This window comes from Diabrotica virgifera, chromosome 6 (assembly GCF_917563875.1).
Source record: "Diabrotica virgifera virgifera chromosome 6, PGI_DIABVI_V3a".
Lineage (NCBI taxonomy): Eukaryota > Metazoa > Arthropoda > Insecta > Coleoptera > Chrysomelidae > Diabrotica > Diabrotica virgifera.
The window spans coordinates 199,833,320-199,853,886 of record NC_065448.1 but is presented as its reverse complement, the minus strand read 5'-3'; the positions used below and the strand labels follow the sequence as shown (position 1 = coordinate 199,853,886).

General features: G+C 32.2%; 1 protein-coding gene across 4 annotated transcripts in view; it reads right to left on the bottom strand.

The window, feature by feature from the left end:
• The window catches only part of LOC126887133 (nuclear factor NF-kappa-B p110 subunit), a 147,222-nt gene that overhangs the window by 84,336 nt on the left and 42,319 nt on the right, over nucleotides 1–20,567 (bottom strand). For all 4 annotated transcript variants that reach the window (XM_050654491.1, XM_050654492.1, XM_050654494.1 and 1 more), the window contains exons 3-4: nucleotides 18,892–19,210; nucleotides 6,201–6,339 (exon numbers count right to left, since the gene is read on the bottom strand). In XM_050654491.1, the coding sequence (XP_050510448.1) occupies nucleotides 6,201–6,339; nucleotides 18,892–19,210 (458 nt within the window). The remainder of the gene's footprint in view (nucleotides 1–6,200; nucleotides 6,340–18,891; nucleotides 19,211–20,567) is intronic.

Here is a 20,567-nt window from a genome sequence, read left to right as displayed (position 1 = left end):
TTCATTTGCTTTAAGGCTTCTTGCAATTCACCTAGCTAAATCACATATCGTGTGTATGGTGTTTCATTGTAGTTCGAGTCTATTAATAAGTTTAACTGGTTACGTGCATTTTCATGTCTTCAGTGCTATTACTCTACTTGTTCTGTCCATAGTCCTCGGTAATGGTCTATTCATGTATTCTTTGTCTATTATTTACAGTTGTGCAGTGTCCTTTTTTTCTTTAGTAAGTTGCCCCATAATTTTGTACGCTATCTTCTGTCTTCCATGTATGTCGTTTTCAATATTGGATATAAATCTATCCCAAGACCCCTGATGTGCCTTTCTAACAATAACTTTTGCATAATTACGTTTTCCTAGCAATTTAGTCTAGTTTATTGTGTATTGTTGTGGAGAGTATTTAAGTAGGCCTTATGTTTATCTTTTATTGCATTTTGTATGTCTTCTGTCCACATTTTTAAACCAGTTTTTCTTCTAAACATCTTTCTCTTCCTAACTGCTTCATTTGCGACTTTGGTGATGCATACATTTATGTTGCTCCACTCTTTTTTTTTTTAACGTTGTAATACTCTTCATTTATTACTCTGTCAACCCAGCTTACCTATGCGTAGCAGCCTTCGATACACACATATTTCGACAATTTGAAGTTTACTTAATAGAGACTTAGTGAGCATCCAGCTTTCAACTCCATACAATAATGTCGAGAAAATGTAAGATTTAACGAGTCTTCTCTTTACTCATGACCCAATTGTCATATATATTTCAATCAAGATAAGTGATGTTCTCAGTTTTTTCTATTCCAGTACAATATGCTGTAATTATACAGTGATGAGCGCGCTAATAACCGGCAAAATAACGCAAACGATGGAAAACATAATACATTGTGAAATAAAAAGAGATGAAACTTGTAGAGGTGGAAATTATCGATATAAACGTATAAAATAACATTACATTACATAGTTTCCCACCTTTAGACGTGTGTGACAGGAGTATTTTATAAAATTCTCCTGTCACAGTGACAGTTGCCATACTCCTCCGATACGTCTAAACGTGGGAAACTGTGTAATGTAATGTTAATTTATACGTTTATATCGATAATTTTCACCTCTACAAGTTTCATCTCTTTTTACTTCACAATGTATTACGTCTTCCATATTTTGCGTTATTTTGCCGGTTATTAGCGCGCTCATCATTGTATAATTCTTAAATCTTTGTCGTCTATTCCTAACCCTCCAAGAATTTCCATCAATTTTCCAAGTCTAACTTTTGAGAATGCTTTTTCAAAGTCTATAAATCATGTGTACACAGAATTATTAACATATAGTCCTTTTCATGAGCATTTTTCAGTGCGTAACAAATGATAGGAAAAAGGGTAAGTCCGTGATAATACACATTTTTATGACATTTATTCTAACATGACATTTTAGTTAAATCTGACAGTTGTCACATTTTATTTTCAATTTGGAATAAAAACAAATCAAATGTGTTTCTTGCATTTATAAAATGGTATTTTCTTTGATTTGTATAGTCTTATAAATTATACAAATTATATTTGTAATATTATTATCTAATTAAAAAAGATATTTTTTTATTATGGCGCCATCTATCGACAATTAGAATAACTAGAATAAATGTTATAAATGTCACCGGCGAAATGTAATCACCGACGTGCCTTTTTTTTGTCACATACAATTTAATGCGTTAGAAAGAAATCGAAAAACTGTGACGCACTGAAAGATGATCATGAGAAAAAGAATATCTATACTTCTGAATACTTATTGAACGTTGGATAGGCCCTCTCTTGTTTCAAGATTATTACAGAAACCAAATTACATATCACTAATTTCTCCTTCAATTCTAGTATAGATTCTAGAGTGAATTATCCCATGAACGATTTTTAAAATGTGACTCATAAAGCATAAATTGAACCTCCTGGGCTCAATGCTATTTGCTGAGACGCTCATGATAACCTGTAAATTACTGGGTAAAATTACTATGTAAAGTATAAATTCAATTAGTCCAGGGCGCATCTGTTTTGAGATGGACGTTGAGAGGTGACTCTAATTTTTTTTGCAGAAATTGCTTGGAATTTACTCATATAATAATAATTGAGTTATCCTCCCACTCAAAAAGGTCCGGAATATTGTTTAAATAATCAAAATGTCAAAAAATGGAGGAAAATTCGATTTTTTTCTTCGGTTTTTGTTTATAACTTTAAAAGTATTCACTTCCGAGAAAAGATTTACTGACATGAAAGTTGCGTAATTAAATTTCCCCCAATATAGGATTGGTTAAAATTTTTAAAAATTGTCACCCTTGTTGCAAAATAGCAATAATTGCGCATAAACCATAAAAAAACAAGTATTCGCATTTTACGTTTTTCAACCATTTATGTTACACTTAGTACCTTCATATTTTACCCAGAAAAACTTTATGATATACTAAAACAATACTGTAAATTTCATTAACATCGTTTCAATAGATTTTACAAAATAAATTTTGCAATCCAGCTTTCGCAAAAAAACTCACTTTTTCAAAATGTTGCAGGACTGAAAATAACGCAGATAGCAAGTGGAAATATTTTTTTGCATATAGAAGAATACTGTACCTTTCATTTGCAATTTGCAAAATTAAAATCGATTAACTATCACGGCATCAGGAATTTTTTTAAATAAGCATTCATTTTTGGTGCTAGGCACAGGACAGCGGTGTTCGATTCATACAAGTTAATTTCCACCAAAATTTGTTCCAATATTTATCTAATATATTATTTTCTTACTCTACAATTTGTTGTATTTTAATATTTTAACTCCACAAAAATCAAACTAATTTGATTATTGTTTGTGAAATATTGTTTAAACAATTGCATATGTTTAAAAATAATCAACTTTTATTCTCTAAGTTAAAATATATGAACAAAGAAAGTTTTTGCTAAAAAAAGTGTTATTTCGAAGAACAGAGTATGTTTCTATTTTGCAATAAACAAATTAATTTATTTATATTGAAATTTACTAAAAATTAAAATTTATCAAACATTATCAAAGGTCACTGAAATGCCCAATCAGAGCAAACGTATCCGCTGTCCTGCGCGTAGCACCAAAAATTAACGTTTATTTAAAAAAATCCTGACGCGGTGGTAGTAAACCGATTTTAATTTTGCAAATTGCTAATGAAAGGTACAGTATTCTTCTATATGCAAAAAAAAATCAACTTTATTTTATTTATTTTCAGTCCTGCAAGATTTTGAAAAAATGAATTTTTTTTGCGAAAGCTGGATTGCAAAATTTATTTTGCAAAATCTATTGAACCGACCTTAATGAAATTTACAGTATTGTTTTATTGTACTACAAAGTTTTTCTGGGTAATATACGAAGGTTCTAAGTGTAGCATAAATGGTTGAGAAACGTAAAATGCGAATAGTTGTTTTTTTATGGTTTTTTCGTAATTATTGCTATTTTGCAACAAGGGTGACAATTTTTAAAATTTTTAGCTAATCTTATATTGTAGAAAATTTAATTACGCAACTTTTATGTCAGTGCAACTTTTCTCGGAATGAAAACTTTTAAAGTTATAATCAAAAAACAATGAAAAAAATCGAACTTTTCCTTAATTTTTTGACATTTTGATTATTTAAACAATGTTCCGTACCTTTTTGGGTGGTAGGATAACTCAAATATTATTATACGAGTTATTTTCAAGCAATTTCTGCAAAGAAATATGAGTCACCTCTCAACATCCAAATCTACTAATATTTTTACAGATGCGCCCAGGAAATGGCGGGATTACAATTTGATGTCTTCAATGTGCTACTATCTTTTAGGTAGAAATAAAAGGGATTGCGGAATGCGCTTCATTATAATTAAGAAGTAACCGATCAAACAAAACACTGATGAACAAGTTAGAAGCCTTTGAACTCTGACTTTATAGAAGAATCTTGAAAATACCTTGGACAACCCGCACCACCAACGAAAATGTTCTGAGGAGAATAGGTACAGATAGGGAACTGCTAAAAATCATTAAAGTCAGAAATGTTAGCTACCTGGGACACATAATGAGAAACAAAAAGTACCTGCTCGCGCAACTGATCATCCAGGGCAAGATTGAAGGAAAACGAGGTCCCGGTAGGCGCCAGATTTCATGGCTTAGAAAAATCAGAGACTGGACCGGCCTTGATTCAACATCTTTGTTTAGAGCCTCATTGGATAGATACAGATTTGCCAGTGTAGTCGCTAACCTCCACTAAAGAAGAAAGCACCACAAGAAGAAGAAACCGATCAAAATCAAATCCAAATGATCATTCATTCCGTTTAAGTTTTTCAAATTTAAAATAAAAAAATTGTGGTTTGATTAAAGTTATGAAAAATAATGTTAATTTTGTACAAAATGATCCAATAGAAATATGTTTTGATTACCTAGCCAGCATTATCATATAATTATTATTAAAAGTATTTTTAGACACATTAAAAATTTATAATTCACTCAAATATTTGAAGTTCTACACATGTATACCCTATTCCACGAACATACGCTTGTTTTGGATTACTTCGACAACGAATATTTTACTGTGCAAAATAAGAAGAACGAAAGTAAATTGCAAATTATATTGTTGTTTATTGGAATAATTATTAGCGCCATTTACTTTCTTATTTCTTATGTTGCACAGTAAAATGTTCGTTATCAAAGTAATCCAAAACAGGCGTATGTTCGTGGAATGGCCCATAAAAAACAGTATAAAATAAAAATGACGTCTGTGGTAATAAATGAAAAAATTCCAGGAAATTGACATATTCGGCGCATCCGACTGCGCATATGCCCCTTGAAAATTGTCCAACAATGTTACCACATTATTGTAAAAAGGTTTTATGGTAGATTCTGTGAAAATTAGCCATGTGGTAATTAATTTATTATTTTCATAAATTTGACATATTTAGCGTGTCCGACGCGTCATATGGCCCAATATTTTTGTCCGAAAAAAAACTCTGGCTGTTTATATGAATAAAACCAATGATTAAAATAAAATGACCAATGTGGTTATAATTTTTTTTCTTGCATAAAATTGACAATTTCGTGACAAACAGACAAACGCCCCACTACCATAATGCGCTAAGCTCCAAATTTGCCCGATTCCACCCAAATAACAAGTGCAAAAAGTTTCGACGGTGTGGTCATAAATAATAGTTTTATATGTGGGTCCAAGGACTATTACTTTTGTATTTGAGTACCAGTAATCATATCGAGAATCGTATTTCTCAGTAGGTAGGTATTTTGTATGGGTATTCCGATATAATAACGACCTTCACGAAGTACGAAGTCATCAGAGTAATCAAAGTAGATACAATAGTCGTTACTCGCTCTGTTACGATTGGTACGAAGTAATCAGAGTAATCAAAGTAATCAAAGTAGATATAATAGTCGTTACTCGCTCTGATACGATTGGTACGAAGTAATCAGAGTAATCAAAGTAGATACAATAGTCGTTACTCGCTCTAATTGGTATGAAGTAACGAAGTAATCAGAGTAATCAAAGTAATCAAAGTACAGTAAAACCCGTGTTAACGGCCACCTGCCAACATCGTCCACCTGTCCTAACGGCCAGTTTAAAAATTTCCCAAACCAATTATATGTAGACTACAAAAACTGGCAATAGCGGCCACCTTTCTATATCGGCCAATAGTTCTTTCATTTTTAGTGGCCGTTACTGACAGGTTTTACTGTAGATACAATAGTCGTTACTAGCTCTGATAAGATTAGTACGAAGTAACGAAGTAATCAGAGTAATCAAAGTAACGATTTGCCTCTCTGTATAGTAATCGTTACTTTCGGTATTCGTAAGTAACGAGTACTTTGTAACGAATAGTTACTTTTTCAACATCACTACTTCCAACGCTGCTGTAGGAGTTATTTTTATGGCCCCCATAATACAAATGCATGCTAGCCTGTGTGTATTACCTAGCAGCCTTATTTCTTCCACTTGCTGCATCTTTGTCCACCACATCACCGACCCATAGGTTATCATCGGTCTAATAACCCTTTTGTATAACTATAGAGTCATTTTGGCGTTAATTCCCAATTTTTACCGCACATTCTTACACATCTTCCCAAGGACATAGTAGCTTTCAAACTAGCTTTGGTAAATCTAAACTTAAATCTTAAGGATCCTTTTAACATAAAAATGGTGCGAACAATTTTCAGCAAACACTCACCTCTACTACTTCCTTCTGGGTCAATCCTCTTCTGTTTTCCGTTCTGGCAACATGTTCCTCTTGCAGTTGAACCTTTTTTCTTACCAATTCAGTTACCAGATTTCTCTTTGCGGTGTGAATAATTCCCATTCCTTGAAATCTAAAAAAGAAAATATAAATATTAAGTATCTCCCGTTTCAAAATTATCCAGAAAAATTAATGATACAACATTTAGTGATGTGAGTTTATGACTAACCCTTCAGCGGACGGATGAGGTCTGTCCTCCACTGTGGAAGTGTGGACAGCATTAGGAGAGACAGAAACAACTTGGCAACAGATTATTTAATAGTATTATGAAAGTGGGACAAATGCCAGACGAATGGAGAAGCTGTATATTAGTACCTGTTTACAAAAACAAGAGAGATATACAACAATGCATAAACTACAGGGCCATAATACTACTTAATCACACAATGAAAATATGGGAGAGTAATTGATATACTGATACGTAAAGAAAGAGAAAATTGGTTTTATGCAAGGCAGATCAACAACAGATGCATTCTTTATTATAAGGTAGCTGATGTAAAAATACAGGAATTGTATACAATAAGAAAAGAACAAGTAGGTCGAGGTGGAGGTGTAGGTCGCGGTGGATGCTACTAGTTAAGTCGTGGTCGATGTCGATAGCACATAGCAAGGAGGTCACCTGCGCTGTCAGTCGAGCTAGAATCACTATCAAGTGAAGTAGTTTAATGAAATTTGAATGACAAAAAGACTGTGCTTTTGCGATGTTGTGTCAGTCAAGTGATGATAGTGATGAAATGTCAGCTATAAATAATCAGATCCTCCTTCATATTTCAAAAATTTACTGAATTTAATTACTTTAGAAATTCAAAAATAAACTGAATACAAAAAGGGATTAATTGACTTAACATTTTGTACTCAAGATCTTTCAAATTTTTTAACGTGGAGTGTCTTACAAGATCCTCATGGATCCAATCATCTTCCGATTATCATAAACATGGAAACAGATAATACAACTTCATCTCCAACTGAAAACTTTCATAAGATCTGGAATCTTAACAAGGCCGATTGGGACTTATACACCTCTGTACTAGAAGCTGAAAATTCTCCCGGTAATTATCAACAGTTAATAGCAAACATAAATAAAGCAGCCAATTTAGCAATACCGAAGTTTTCATCTAACGTCATACATAAGAGACAAATTTCAAACCAATGGTGGTGCGAAAGTTGTAAAACTGCTGCTGATAACCGTAAAATTGCATACGGAAAATATAAACAAAACCCTACAAGGGATAATTTATTTGAATTTAAGAGACTTGATGCTGTCGCAAAAAAACTCTTCAAGCAAAAGAAAAAACAGAATTGGATAGAGTACTGCGAAAGCCTTAACTCCAAAACAAAAATCAGTGAAGTATGGAAGAAAGTAAACGCCTTTAAAAACCGCAAACAGTCCAACAAGTTTCCAATAAATCCAAATTCAAGCTGGCTAGATGAATTTCATAATAAAATATCTCCTCAGTGGGTACCTTCCCAATATTTTCCAGAATACAGCGAAACAGTTTCAAGGGATAAGTTTGGCTTAGAACAACCATTTAAATTGTGGGAGTTAGATCGAGTACTTAGTCAACAAAATAGCAGTGCTCCAGGTAAAGACAATATTTCATATTCCATGATATACCATATACCACTTCAATATAAAATATCATTATTACATATTTTTAATGAAATTTGGAATGACACGTCACAAATTCCAGAGAGTTGGAAGGAATATATTCTAATACCTATTAAAAAACCTAGAAAACCAGAAAATTCTTATAGTTCATATAGACCAATATCCCTAGCTTCTTGCTTCCTAAAGACGTTAGAAAGATTAATAAAAAATAGAATTGAACACTGGTTAGAGCAAGAAGATATTTTCCCAAAATCTCAATATGGATTTCGAAAATCAAAATCAACTCAAGATGCGATAACTTCCTTAGTCTCATCTATACTAATAAACTTTACTGATAATGCGTATACTATGGCTGCTTTTCTAGATGTCTCTTCTGCATTCGATACCGTTAATTTGGACATTATGTATAAAAAAAACTAGTAGACATTGGTTTTCCCATCAACTTAGCTAGATTTCTGAGGACACTGTACACTAGTAGATGGACGGTTTTAAAAATCAACAATTCCATCTCCACTCCACGTCTTACAAATATAGGACTACCACAGGGTAGCATATTAAGTCCAATGTTATATATTTTATATAATATTGATTTAGAAAATTGTATTAATAGCACAACAAAGATTATTCAATATGCTGATGATGTAGTAGTTTACACATCCCACAAATCATTGGATATATGTAAAAATAATTTTAATGTCTCAATTAAGGCTGTTCTTAATCACTATCAAAATATTGGTTTAGCAATATCAGAATCTAAAACAGAAATTTGCATTTTCTCCAGAAATCGTCAAATTCCACAAGGTCATTTGGCAGTAGGTCAAATTCAATATCCTATTAAAAATTGTATAAAATATCTCGGTACTTATTTGGATAGAAAACTTCTATGGAAGGATCACATGCATCATATCATAAAAAAGTCTGAAAATGCAATGAATATTCTACGAGCCTTTTGTAGAACTAATTGGGGTGCCGATCCAAATATAGCACTTTTATTTTACCGTACTATGATTCGTCCTATTTTCGATTACAGTTGTCATCTGTATGGAACTGCTGCAAACACACATGTGAATAAATTAGAAATACAAAAAAATAAATGTCTTCGACTTTGTCTTGGATATTTGAAGTCTACACCCGTTAATATAATGGAAGTTGAGGCGATAGAACCACCCCTGGAATTTCGACGACAGTTTTTAAGTGATAAATTTATTACTAGAACTATAGGAAAAAATACAAACTATCTGCAGGATATACATAACTTATCAATTTTAGATCTAACTCATAAATATTGGACAAAGAAAAAATGTCCCCTTCTTGTAGATAGTTACTTGAAAATATCTCAATACCGAAGTACTTTCTATACTTATGAAAATCAAGTTTCACCTATGTATTCCCATGTATTAGAAGAAATTTTCTCAAAACAAATTAATACTTTTTTTATGGATATTAATTTAAATCCAGCCGTTTTTCAATCATTTATACTTCATAAATGGCCACATTATCAGTTTTACTATACAGATGGATCCAAAGTACAAAACAAAGTAGGATGTGCAATAATCAATATTCAAAGTGGATTTAAAAAATTATTCAAATTGCCTTGTGAATCATCGATATACACCGCTGAAATGATAGCGATACTTTTTGCTTTAAGACACATATTTAGTAACGAACCCTATAGCTGCATAATATTTACAGACAGTAAGAGTGTCGTTGATAGACTAACTAACGTACATAAGTACCAACAACTCAATCATATAGAACTGGAAATTATGACTCTTTATAATAAAATTGCAAATTTAGGAAAAAACATCATTATATCATGGATAAAGGGACACGCAGGCATTAGGGGTAACGAAATAGTAGACAGGCTAGCCAAATCCGCCCTAGAAATAGGCGAAGAACTTCCCATGAACTTACTACCCATTTCGGATATTGATATTATTAGTAGACGACACCAAAAAGAAAATTGGCAAAGGTATTATCGAAACACGAGAACTGGTAGTAATTACAAACAAATGCGACCTGAAATTCCCGTTAAAAGATGGTTTCATTCTGTATCAAATCGCCATTTCATAAGAGTTATAAATATATTGAGATGTAATCATGCTCTTACCCCCCTTCATATATGTACAGTCTGGGTCTCACAGAGTCACCTAACTGTGAGTGTGGAAAAGAAGGTAATCTACTACATATTCTCCTCGAATGTTCACATCAATCAGTAAATATAAACAAATTTTATGATAATCTTAATATATTAAAAATTCCACTTCCCGTCTACCTGAACAATTTGATTTTTTCTGAAGAGATTAATATATTAAAAATAATTTACGAACATATCAAAAATTGTAAATATAGATTGTAGCAATAAAATTTACCCTGTATTTAAGAAATTTTGTTAAAACAAAGCAGGCATGTTTGTTAAAACAAAACAAACATGTTTGTTTTGTTGTTATTTTGTTTTAAATCCTGTAGATTTAAGTAATTATTGTATATTATAATTGAAAAAAGAAAAGAACAAAAAAAGAGAAAAAGAAAAGAAAAAAAAATAAAAAATAAATAAATAAAAAATGCAAAAAAAAACAAAAAAAATAAAAAATGCAAAAAAAAAACTAAGAAGATGTAAACCCCCGCGAGGATGAATCGGGTTTACGTCTTAGCGTAGTAAAAAAAACAATTTATAAAAAAATTAATAAAAAAAAAACAAATTACAATATAAAAAAAATGCAAAAAAAATACAAAAAAAATAAAAATTTACAAAAAAAAAATGAACAACCAAAACAGAGTATTATTTAGATAATAATTGTAGATAATAATGTTAGTTTGTTATGTATTTAGAGTTAGAAATACAGAAAAAATTCCTCTGATTGAAAAATCAAATTTGTTTGTTTTTAAAATAACAAAATGTCTGGCTAATTGGCTCGGCCAAGGCCATCAAATTCACTCAAAAAAAAAGGGGATTATATAAAAAGTATCAACTCAGATAGCGCAGGTAGTGACAACTTGGCTTCGAACGGACGAATCACAGGGAAGCCTCCTTGTAGGCCGCGCAGTAGACATCCATGTAAAACAAACTATTTTCCCAGCGCGACCCACTAGTTATGTTCTTACCCTTACTATTTATCTGCTAATTAAATTTCTATGGTAATTGTAAAAGTTTAAAATTATTGGTTAAAAATAATATTACAATTATTATAAACCACGAAGAGACTTAAAAACAAGGAAAAATTTGAGTAACTTAAAACTGTCGTTGAAGTGTCAATACATAAAAGACATCACCAAACATGTTGAAAGAATTGCTTACAAACTAACGAAAAAAAATACTAATTACAGCTGGTTCCTAAAAAAACTGATACGACTCGTTTAATCAGTTTTTCAGTACTAGATTAGAGCTTAAACTCGTTTAAGTTAACCACGATTTTAACCGATCCTCGTTAGATGGTTTAACTCCGAATTTTGCGGTTACGCTTGCGCATTGGTGCATTGAATGCATCATGTTTTTTTTTGAGTACCTGCCTGACAGAAGTGATTAGTTGGGTTATGTTATTTTCTTTCATCGCGGGAAGTATTCTAATACCTCGTTATTATTATAAGGAAATTATTATTATTGAAATTATAAATTATTATCGTTATTATATAGGAAGGAATTATAAGGAAATATATTTAAATATAACTGTAACAGGTACCTATGTTTACACTTACTGTAACAGGATTTAATGCATATGATTCCTAATAATATTTTAAAAAGATTATTTTATTTTTGTCTACACAGCAAAATACTTAATTTTACCAAAGAGTCTGACTTCTTATTTCCTGGTCAATCTGTTCAAATAGTGATAAGACCGTGGTCTTTGACAAACAAAATCGGAAAAAAAGTCTAAATTGTCCCAGTAATTCGAATTATCTTCTGCTATGAAACCGAGCATTAATCATTTTTTTAATTTGGTCATGAAATTGTCTTTTATTTATTTTTCTGTCAAATTGATCATTATTTCTCGAATCGCACATGCGCACGTATAGTTACTGCTGCCAACAGAAGAAAAAAAGTGGTTAGCTAACCGAGATTTTCTTAACTTGATTTAAAGCACTGAAAAACGCTATGAGGGTTAAAATTTAAACTAGGTTAGCTAACCAAAATTTTAACCGCTCACTGAAAAACCGGGCCTTAGTAAGATTTGATTATTTTGAGCAGTGTATTTGATTGGTCTGACATTATATTATATTTATTATGACAGACTGTCAAAGTCAGTTAAAATAAACAAACTAACAACTGATTACATATACTTCGTCTAATTTACTAACCGTTACACGTCATCCGCGTCATAGCCTGTGACGTCACATGGTACCAACACGAAATATTTAGGCGGTAGGTGTGTTCTTTTTTAGAATCATTTTGCCGAGTACATTGGCATTACATCCACTAGACATATTTTATTAGGTACGCGTAGAAATAATATTTGACGATTTCTATCAATGTTAAGCTAAAGAAATACACAATAATATGTTTCATTTAATTTGTATAAATGGATTATAAAGCGTTTTTATGAAGCAGATTTGTTCGGAACACACTGTAACTGTAATCGAACGAAGGTGACATTTTAGAATAAATTGGTAACATTTATTTGACAGTTGCGGTGATGACACTTCATATTTGTTTATATTCTTTACTATAAGTATCTGTTTTATTATATTTACTGCTTTTATTATTTACTTTACTATAATAAGATCCTCTACTATAAACATATAAATTTCACCTAATATCACGACTTGGAATAATCGAGGTATCTGACAACTTTTTTAGTTGTTATTGTAGACATATACAAAGAAAGCTACCGGCTTCATGCCAAGAGTTCGGAGCCGTTTTTTAATTATTAACAATGCAGTGCAAAAACGCTTGCACTGCAAATCTTAAAAGATTGTAACTTAATTATTGTTCTCAATTTCTTAAGTTTTTACTTATTTACATTGAATATTAATTTGTTTTGTTGTATAATCCACGTTTACAATAATTATGTGATATATTTGATTTTTTTATACTTTGGCAACTATGTCAACTTAGATCTCTGGCGTATATAATGACGTGCAACGGTAAGTAAATTAAATTAGACTCTATGTTAATTCATAAATTGTAATAATTATTAAGGTCTAAATTTTGATATTATTTTGAATTACTGCATTTTATAAAGAGTATATAAATGATAGTTTTTACATAAAATAGGGTTGTTGTTATTATTTTTATTATTATTAAGGAATAAAACAAACGACTTAACAATATATTAAAGCAAGAATTGTAACCAAATTAAAAGATAACTGGGCACCATCAGAGGCAGCAAGACATTTTAACATAAGCAGAACCACAGTTTTTCTAATAATAAAAAATGGAGGGAACAAGAAACTCTCGAAAGAAAGCGAGTGTCTGGAAGACCAAAACTATACTAAACTTAGGTATGTAAAAATAAAATTAATATTTTGTAATATCTTCATCAGCAGTGATAAAAGCTCGTAGTCTTCGGTCCATCTGCGCATAGCCACCTTTACTTAACAAGCCATGAAGTTGAAACTTGGCAACATCTATTGGTAGACCGATTAATTCTGACAGTTCTCATTTGTTTTTAAATAATTTTCACTGTATTTACAGAGAAACTGAAACATTTTACAATATTTCGTGCTCCAAATTATAAAGAACATTAAAAGGTATGTTGTTAAGATGATTTTAGTTCAATATAATATTATATTTTTATATAAACTTTCGTGCATATAGAAATCCGTCCACTTAAAAATTTTGTCATTTTTAATGTCTCATATTTCCTAAACCTGTTGGCAGATTTAAGTGATTTTTATAATATGTTATAGCCTAATTCTTTAACAATACCTCTGTAATAATATTGTTGGTAAAAAGTTAAATTTTTATGGTGTACCGGGCATTTAAAAAATACTGAAATTAAAACCCAACTATAGACTCCGGTTTTCTTAACATTCTGTTTTTTTGATTAATTTGCTTATGTTTAACAACTAGATTTGTTCTTTATCAATTCAGGGTGTTTCTAAATAAGTTCGACAAACTTTAAGGGGAAAGGAACAAAATGAAAAGTTTTGACGCCTGTATTTTAAAGGTAATAATCTTTTTCGAATTCTGAGAAAACTAATAAGTATTTTTGAAAAATTGAAACGCAGAATAAAAGATTACTTTATTACCGAGGGCCAAAAGTCCCTTAGAATGAATAAAAAGTTTTTTTAATGACATATTTGAAACTAAAAATCACACTAAATTTTCTTAGGTTTTCACCCCTGTAACTTATTAAAATAAACATAGAAGTTTTCAGGAGCTTTGGGTCCTTGGTCCTAACGTAATCTTTCACTCTGCGTTTAAATTTTTGAAAAATACTTATTAGTTTTCTTAGGATTCGAAAAAAATTAATCCCGTTTATATTCTTGTTATTGTTTTTTTTTTTTGTATAATAAACGTTTACTTACAAGGAATTACTTTTAATATTATTTTGTACAAACTTCCAATTAATACTATTTTATTGTTCGACTCAAAAAATACTATAAATTTTACCAGAATTTGTACTTTAAAATCGTAGTTTCGAAAGCGGTAGTCCGAAAGTCAGACTACGGACGTCATCAATTGCGACGTTGCCTTTTTCTCTTCATGGCTTGTAAAGTAAAGGTGGCTATGATCTGCGTGAAAGGAACTATGAAATTGTATTCTTCAGAGAGCTCTTCCCAAACCTTGCTTTCTTTCGAGAGTTTCTTGTTCTCTCCATCTTTTATTAATATTAAAAACGGTTGTTCTGCTTTTACTTTAAAATGGTTCGCTACAGCAGATAGTGACCAACCATCTAATTTCGTTACAATTCTTGATTTTAGTTCTTTGCCAGCATGTGGAGCTATTTTTTGAGATTGAACAGAATAAGTTATCTGAAAAATTTTAAGATTTGGCAGTGACAGTGACATTATGTAAATAAGTATTTATCCTTCAAAATACACTGCTCAATTTTCTACAAAATACGCTTTAAGAGTCGTATCAGTTTTTTTTGGAACCAGCTGTACAATACTGTTAGTAACAAAATTTGGCGAGGAAATAAAGCACTAAAATGGCCTAAACTTCTAACTTTTTTTAAGACGGATCGTTATAAAATCTTTTGCATTCGATTCGCGAGAGCTTCGGTAAAATTCTTGAACACTGCATGAGAGAGAAATGAAAACTGCATTGTTGTAGGCGGAAAATGCATTTTATAAAAGTGCATCTCAAAACGTTGAATATATAAATATTCACAACTCGGAAAATAATCATGGAAATGAGTTCAATTTTTATACTCGGGGGTTTTTGAGGTCGCTGAACAGAAATATTGGGTTGGCGAAGCTGTAAGAGGTATCTGGTGCTCGGTATCCCGATATGTACGTCGTCCCCTGGCGTTTCTATGGAAATTCATTATGAAAATCGTTTAGACTTGTTATCTCAAGGTTTTTGAGGTCGCTGAACACCAATATTACTTCGGCGATGCTCTACAAGGTAGCTGGTGCCCGGTATCCACGTCATCTCATGGAGTTTTATGAAAATTATTTATGGAAATATTTAAAATTTATTATCTCGGGGTTTTTGAGGTCGCTAAATACGAATATTACATCGAAGATGATGTACGAGGTACCTGATATCTACGTCATCTCCTGGAGTTTTATGAAAATTCCTTATGAAAATAGTTGAAATTTATTATCTCGGAGTTTTTGAGGTCGCTGAATACGAATATTGCAACGAAGATGATGTACGAGGTACCTGGTGCTCTGTAGCTACGTCGTCTCCTGGAATTAGATATTATTAATACTAAAAAAAATTTCGAATTATTTTTTTTATAATTTGCGCTTTGAATTAAAATAAATTACTGTTATTGTTATCCACTGTTGAATTTTATAACAAATTTCCATAAAACTGAAGGAGACGACGTAGATACCGGGCACCAGGTACCTCGTATAGCATCGTCGATGCAATATTCGTGTTCAGCGACCTCAAAAACCCCGTGGTAATAAATTTCAACTATTTTCATAACGAATTTTCATAAAACTCCAAGAGATGACGTAAATACCGGAAACCAGGTACCTCGTACAGCATCGTCGAAGCAATATTCGTGTTCAGCACCCTCAAAAATCTTGGAATAACAAGTTTCAACGATTTTCATAATGAATTTCCATAAAACTCCAGGAGACGACGTAGATACCGGAATACCGGGAACCAGGTACCTCCTACAGCATCGTCAAAACAATATTAATGTTCAGCACCCTCAAAAATCTTGGAATAACAAGTTTCAACGATTTTCATAATGAATTTCCATAAAACTCCAGGAGACGACGTGCACACCGGAATACCGGGCACCAGGTACCTCGTACAGCATCGTCGAAGCAATATTCGTGTTCAGCACCCTCAAAAATCTTGGAATAACAAGTTTCAACGATTTTCATAATGAATTTCCATAAAACTCCAGGAGACGACGTGCACACCGGAATACCGTGCACCAGGTACCTCGTACAGCATCGCCGAAGCAATATTCGTGTTCAGCAACCTAAAAAATCTTGGAATAACAAGTTTCAACGATTTTCATAATGAATTTCCATAAAACTCCAGGAGACGACGTGCACACCGGAATACCGGGCACCAGGTACCTCTTACAGCTTCACCGGCCCGAGATTCTTGTTCAGTGACCTCAAAAAACCCCCGAGGGTGAAAATTGATCTCATTTCCATAATTATTTTCTGAGTTGTGAATTTTTATTTTTTGAACACTTTGAGATGCACTTTGGAAAATTCATTTTCCGCCTACACCAATGCAATTTTCATTTGTCCCTCATGCCAAGTGTTCAAGAATTTTCCTAAAACTCTAACGAATCGAATGGAAAAAAGGTTTTATAACGATCCGTCTTATTTTAAAAAAGCTAAGAGATGTAATATGCTTTATTTCCTCGCCTAATTATTGACTGACAATAATGAAGATTAATTAACCCTCTTTTGCCCAATGTATCTCAACAAGATACATAACTTTATAATTGATTTTTTAAATATTGCGGGCTTTTCAATAGTTCAAACTTTGGTTATCACAATCAGCTGTTCTTTCTCTATATAGTTGGCTATCTTTGACTGAAAAGGTTTCAAAGTACATATTAAGTTATGTTGATTTATTTTCTTGTTCTGTGAGGGTGCGCGTTTTTCAAGCCATCAACACAACCGGTAAATTTAATTTAGTGTTACTATTCTATTATATTTTTTTATGAAAACCTATTCCAGTGACTTGTTATTATGTTATTTAAGTTTAATTATTCACAAGTTTTAGGCACTAATACTTTCTGGTTTATTTGCAATTTCTTCTTCTTTATGTGCCGTCTTCTACCGAAGGTTGGCGACCATCAAACGATAGGTTTCTCTGTTTTGTGCCGCATGTATTATGTTCGCAGCTTCTGGTATTTGAAACCATTCTCTCAAGTTTCTCAGCCAGGACTTCTTCTTCCTGCCCAAACCTCTTCTACCTTCAATCTTGCCTTCGACGATAAGCTGTAGCAGACTGTACTTATCATTACGGAACACATGGCCCAGGTATGACGCTTTTATCCTTTTAACAGTTGTTAACAATTCCAACTCTTTACCCATTCGTCTCAATACCTCTGTGTTGGTCACTGTCTGTCCAAGGAATTCTCAGTATGCGTCGATACAGCCACATTTCTAGAGCCGCTAACTTCTTTATAGTTGCTGCTGTTAACGTCCACCCTTCTACTCCGTAAAGTAGCGTAGAGAGTACAAATCATTTTGTGGCGCGCCATCGGAGGTTAACGCTTAGGTTGCGGTTGCTTAAGAGCTTTCTCATTTTTATGAATTTGGATCTTGCTATTTCAATTCGGATCCTAATCTCTACGTCTGGGTCCCACTTATCATTTACTGTATATCCCAGATATTTAAATCGGTGTACTCTTTCAATACGTTCGGCTTCAATATTCAGGTCGATATGTTGAATGTTCTTTTTACTGATCACCATAAATTTAGTTTTCTTTCTATTGATCTTCAGTCCAAATTGGTTGCCAGTTGTATTTACTCTATTTAGCATCATCTGTAAATCTTCGATGTTATCGGCTAGTATAACAGTATCATCTGCATATCGAAAATTACTTATTGGTACGCCATTAATCTTGATGCCCTCATTGTACTCTTCTAGTGCCTCTAGAAATATTTGTTCCGTGTACAGGTTGAAAAGCAGTGGCGAAAGAATACAGCCCTGTCTAACCCCTCTAGAAATGGTTATGTTTTGACTCACCATATGTCCATTCTTTATGTGGGCTGTTTGATTCCAATATAGATTTTTTATAATCTGGATGTCCTTAGTGTCAAGTCCTGAAAGATGTAATAGTTCTATGAGTTTGTCATGTTTGATAGTATCAAATGCTTCAAATGCAAATGCAATTTGCAATTAACTTTTATAAAATGTATCTATCTTCCAGTACACATTGGGCAGCATGGTCCTCATTGTGACATTGTGTAGGTATCCAATGGATCATCATACTGGTTAAAGTGTGGCATTAGATTATGTTTTGTAACAAAAAAAAACATAAATATCATCACATATGATAAAATCATACACGTATTGTACAATTATTATATAATATACTTAATTATATTTATTATTTATATTGCATTCTTTTATTTAATTTTTAATTAACTTTTTTTAATTACACAAATATTATACAGGAAAATTATGTTATTTGTAACTCATTTTCCCACCATGTAATAGTGGTTTGTCGTGCCCAATGTATCTCTTAGGATACCGCTTCCAAGACCTATCTGTCCAATGGATCTCATAAGATACACATTTTTTTAATGGCTTTTTTGGGGGTTAGGGGGCGGAAATAATTTTAAATATAATTTTTGCTTAATTGGGCCCTAAAACAATATAAAATGCTAAAAGAAAATTATCATGGGTTGAGGATTTCTTCGTTTGGGAAAAAGAGGGTTAAAAACAAATCTAAATGTTGACTAACTACTTACACGGCTCTAAAGCCATCTTCATGCCCAACCTCCACATCATGAGGATCGTCGAACTCTTCACGCCCTCTTTTCATCATCAATCTGTGAGCATGAGGATAAAAACCTTTAGGGTTTGCATTTGCTTGATATATTGAACATCTTATAACAACTTTGTCGTGATTGCCACAATTTCTTAGTTCTACTGTGGGATATGTTGGTTTCCTCGATTTGTCGGAATTAATACCAGTAAGACTTCCATGGGTTCCCGCCATTTCTGACTTATAGCGAAATCTAAACCGATCTGTTGGTTGTTCTACAAAGTGTAGTGTTGCAGAGGGTGCTGAAAAAAAAATAAAAATAGATGAATACGCTAAAATAATCATGCTTTAAATCAATAGTACGCCAGTCAATGGGAGCAAGAACAGGATATTACCTTCGAATTCTATCCTACTGCATGGATCTTAATGAAATTTTGGGCCTAGCCTCTACTTATCTCCTAATTCAAAGTCTACCCTATGCCGATGTGTGCTTTTATCTTGGGGGTGGTTCCCACCCCTTCTTAGGGGTAGACAATTTTTTGGTTAAAATTACCACGGAATTCGCTACAGAACCTAATTCTAAGCAAAAACTGTTCTATAAGTTTTTTTTTTAAACTCAATACTTTTTGAGATATTCGTGGTTGATAATTGGCCATTTTCATTGAAACATAATACCTTTTCGAACGGTTTTTTGAGAATACCTTAAAAACTATGCATCTAACTAAAAAAACTATATTAAGGTTGATCTGAACCCCCCCAAAAATAAACTACACATTCAAAAAATTTGAAAAAAATTGAGAAGGTATATGTGATCACTAGAAGTATTTTGACAAATTTTGAGCAAACTTCATGTTTTCGTTTTCGAAAAAACTCAAAAAAACTCATTTTTTTCAAGTATAAAGCGGGAAAACTAAACATACAATTTTGTTAATTTTCTTACAGCATAAAGATATAATCCTAGGAAATACTTATGAATTTTTTTAAAATTTTTGAATGTACAGTTTTGCCACAGTAGGAAAAAATAATATGTTTCGGCTTATAATAAAGCTACCGGTAAGAAATTGGATAAAATTTCAATAACAACATATATAAAACTGTAACAATGGAAAATATTTCCAATAAAATGTTGAATATTTTTTCCTAAACATATGAAAAATCTCGTTAAACAAGAATTATATCTTGAATTGCCGCTAAGAATTTGTGCCGCCATGACATTGCGCCATCTACACCATCGGTAATATTTATGTTCGATAGATAGCAGTGCCTTCTGCTTCAATCGCGTCACACAGAACTTTATCCTAACAGCGTTGCCATATCAATTACTTTGTACAACAAAATGTTTTAATGTTAGTAGGTAATATAAGCCTACTACTATAACGTCTATTTATAACGCATCAACGTGACCTTCTGAAATTAATTTAACTACTTTTGTTGAAATATTTTCAGTCCCCTTGGCCGTATTAGATTTTGATATATAAACCCTAGTTGGCAATTGGCATTTTAATGTTTTTAAGTACCATAAAGTTGTCTTTTTTTATTTGCATTTTTTCATGTATCTCTGAAGCTTTGTATTTGACTATATTTTGAATTGGAATTGGAGCATAGTCTTCATTTGTCAAATAGTGTTTCTAATAATACCATCCATGGTATTTCTCTTTT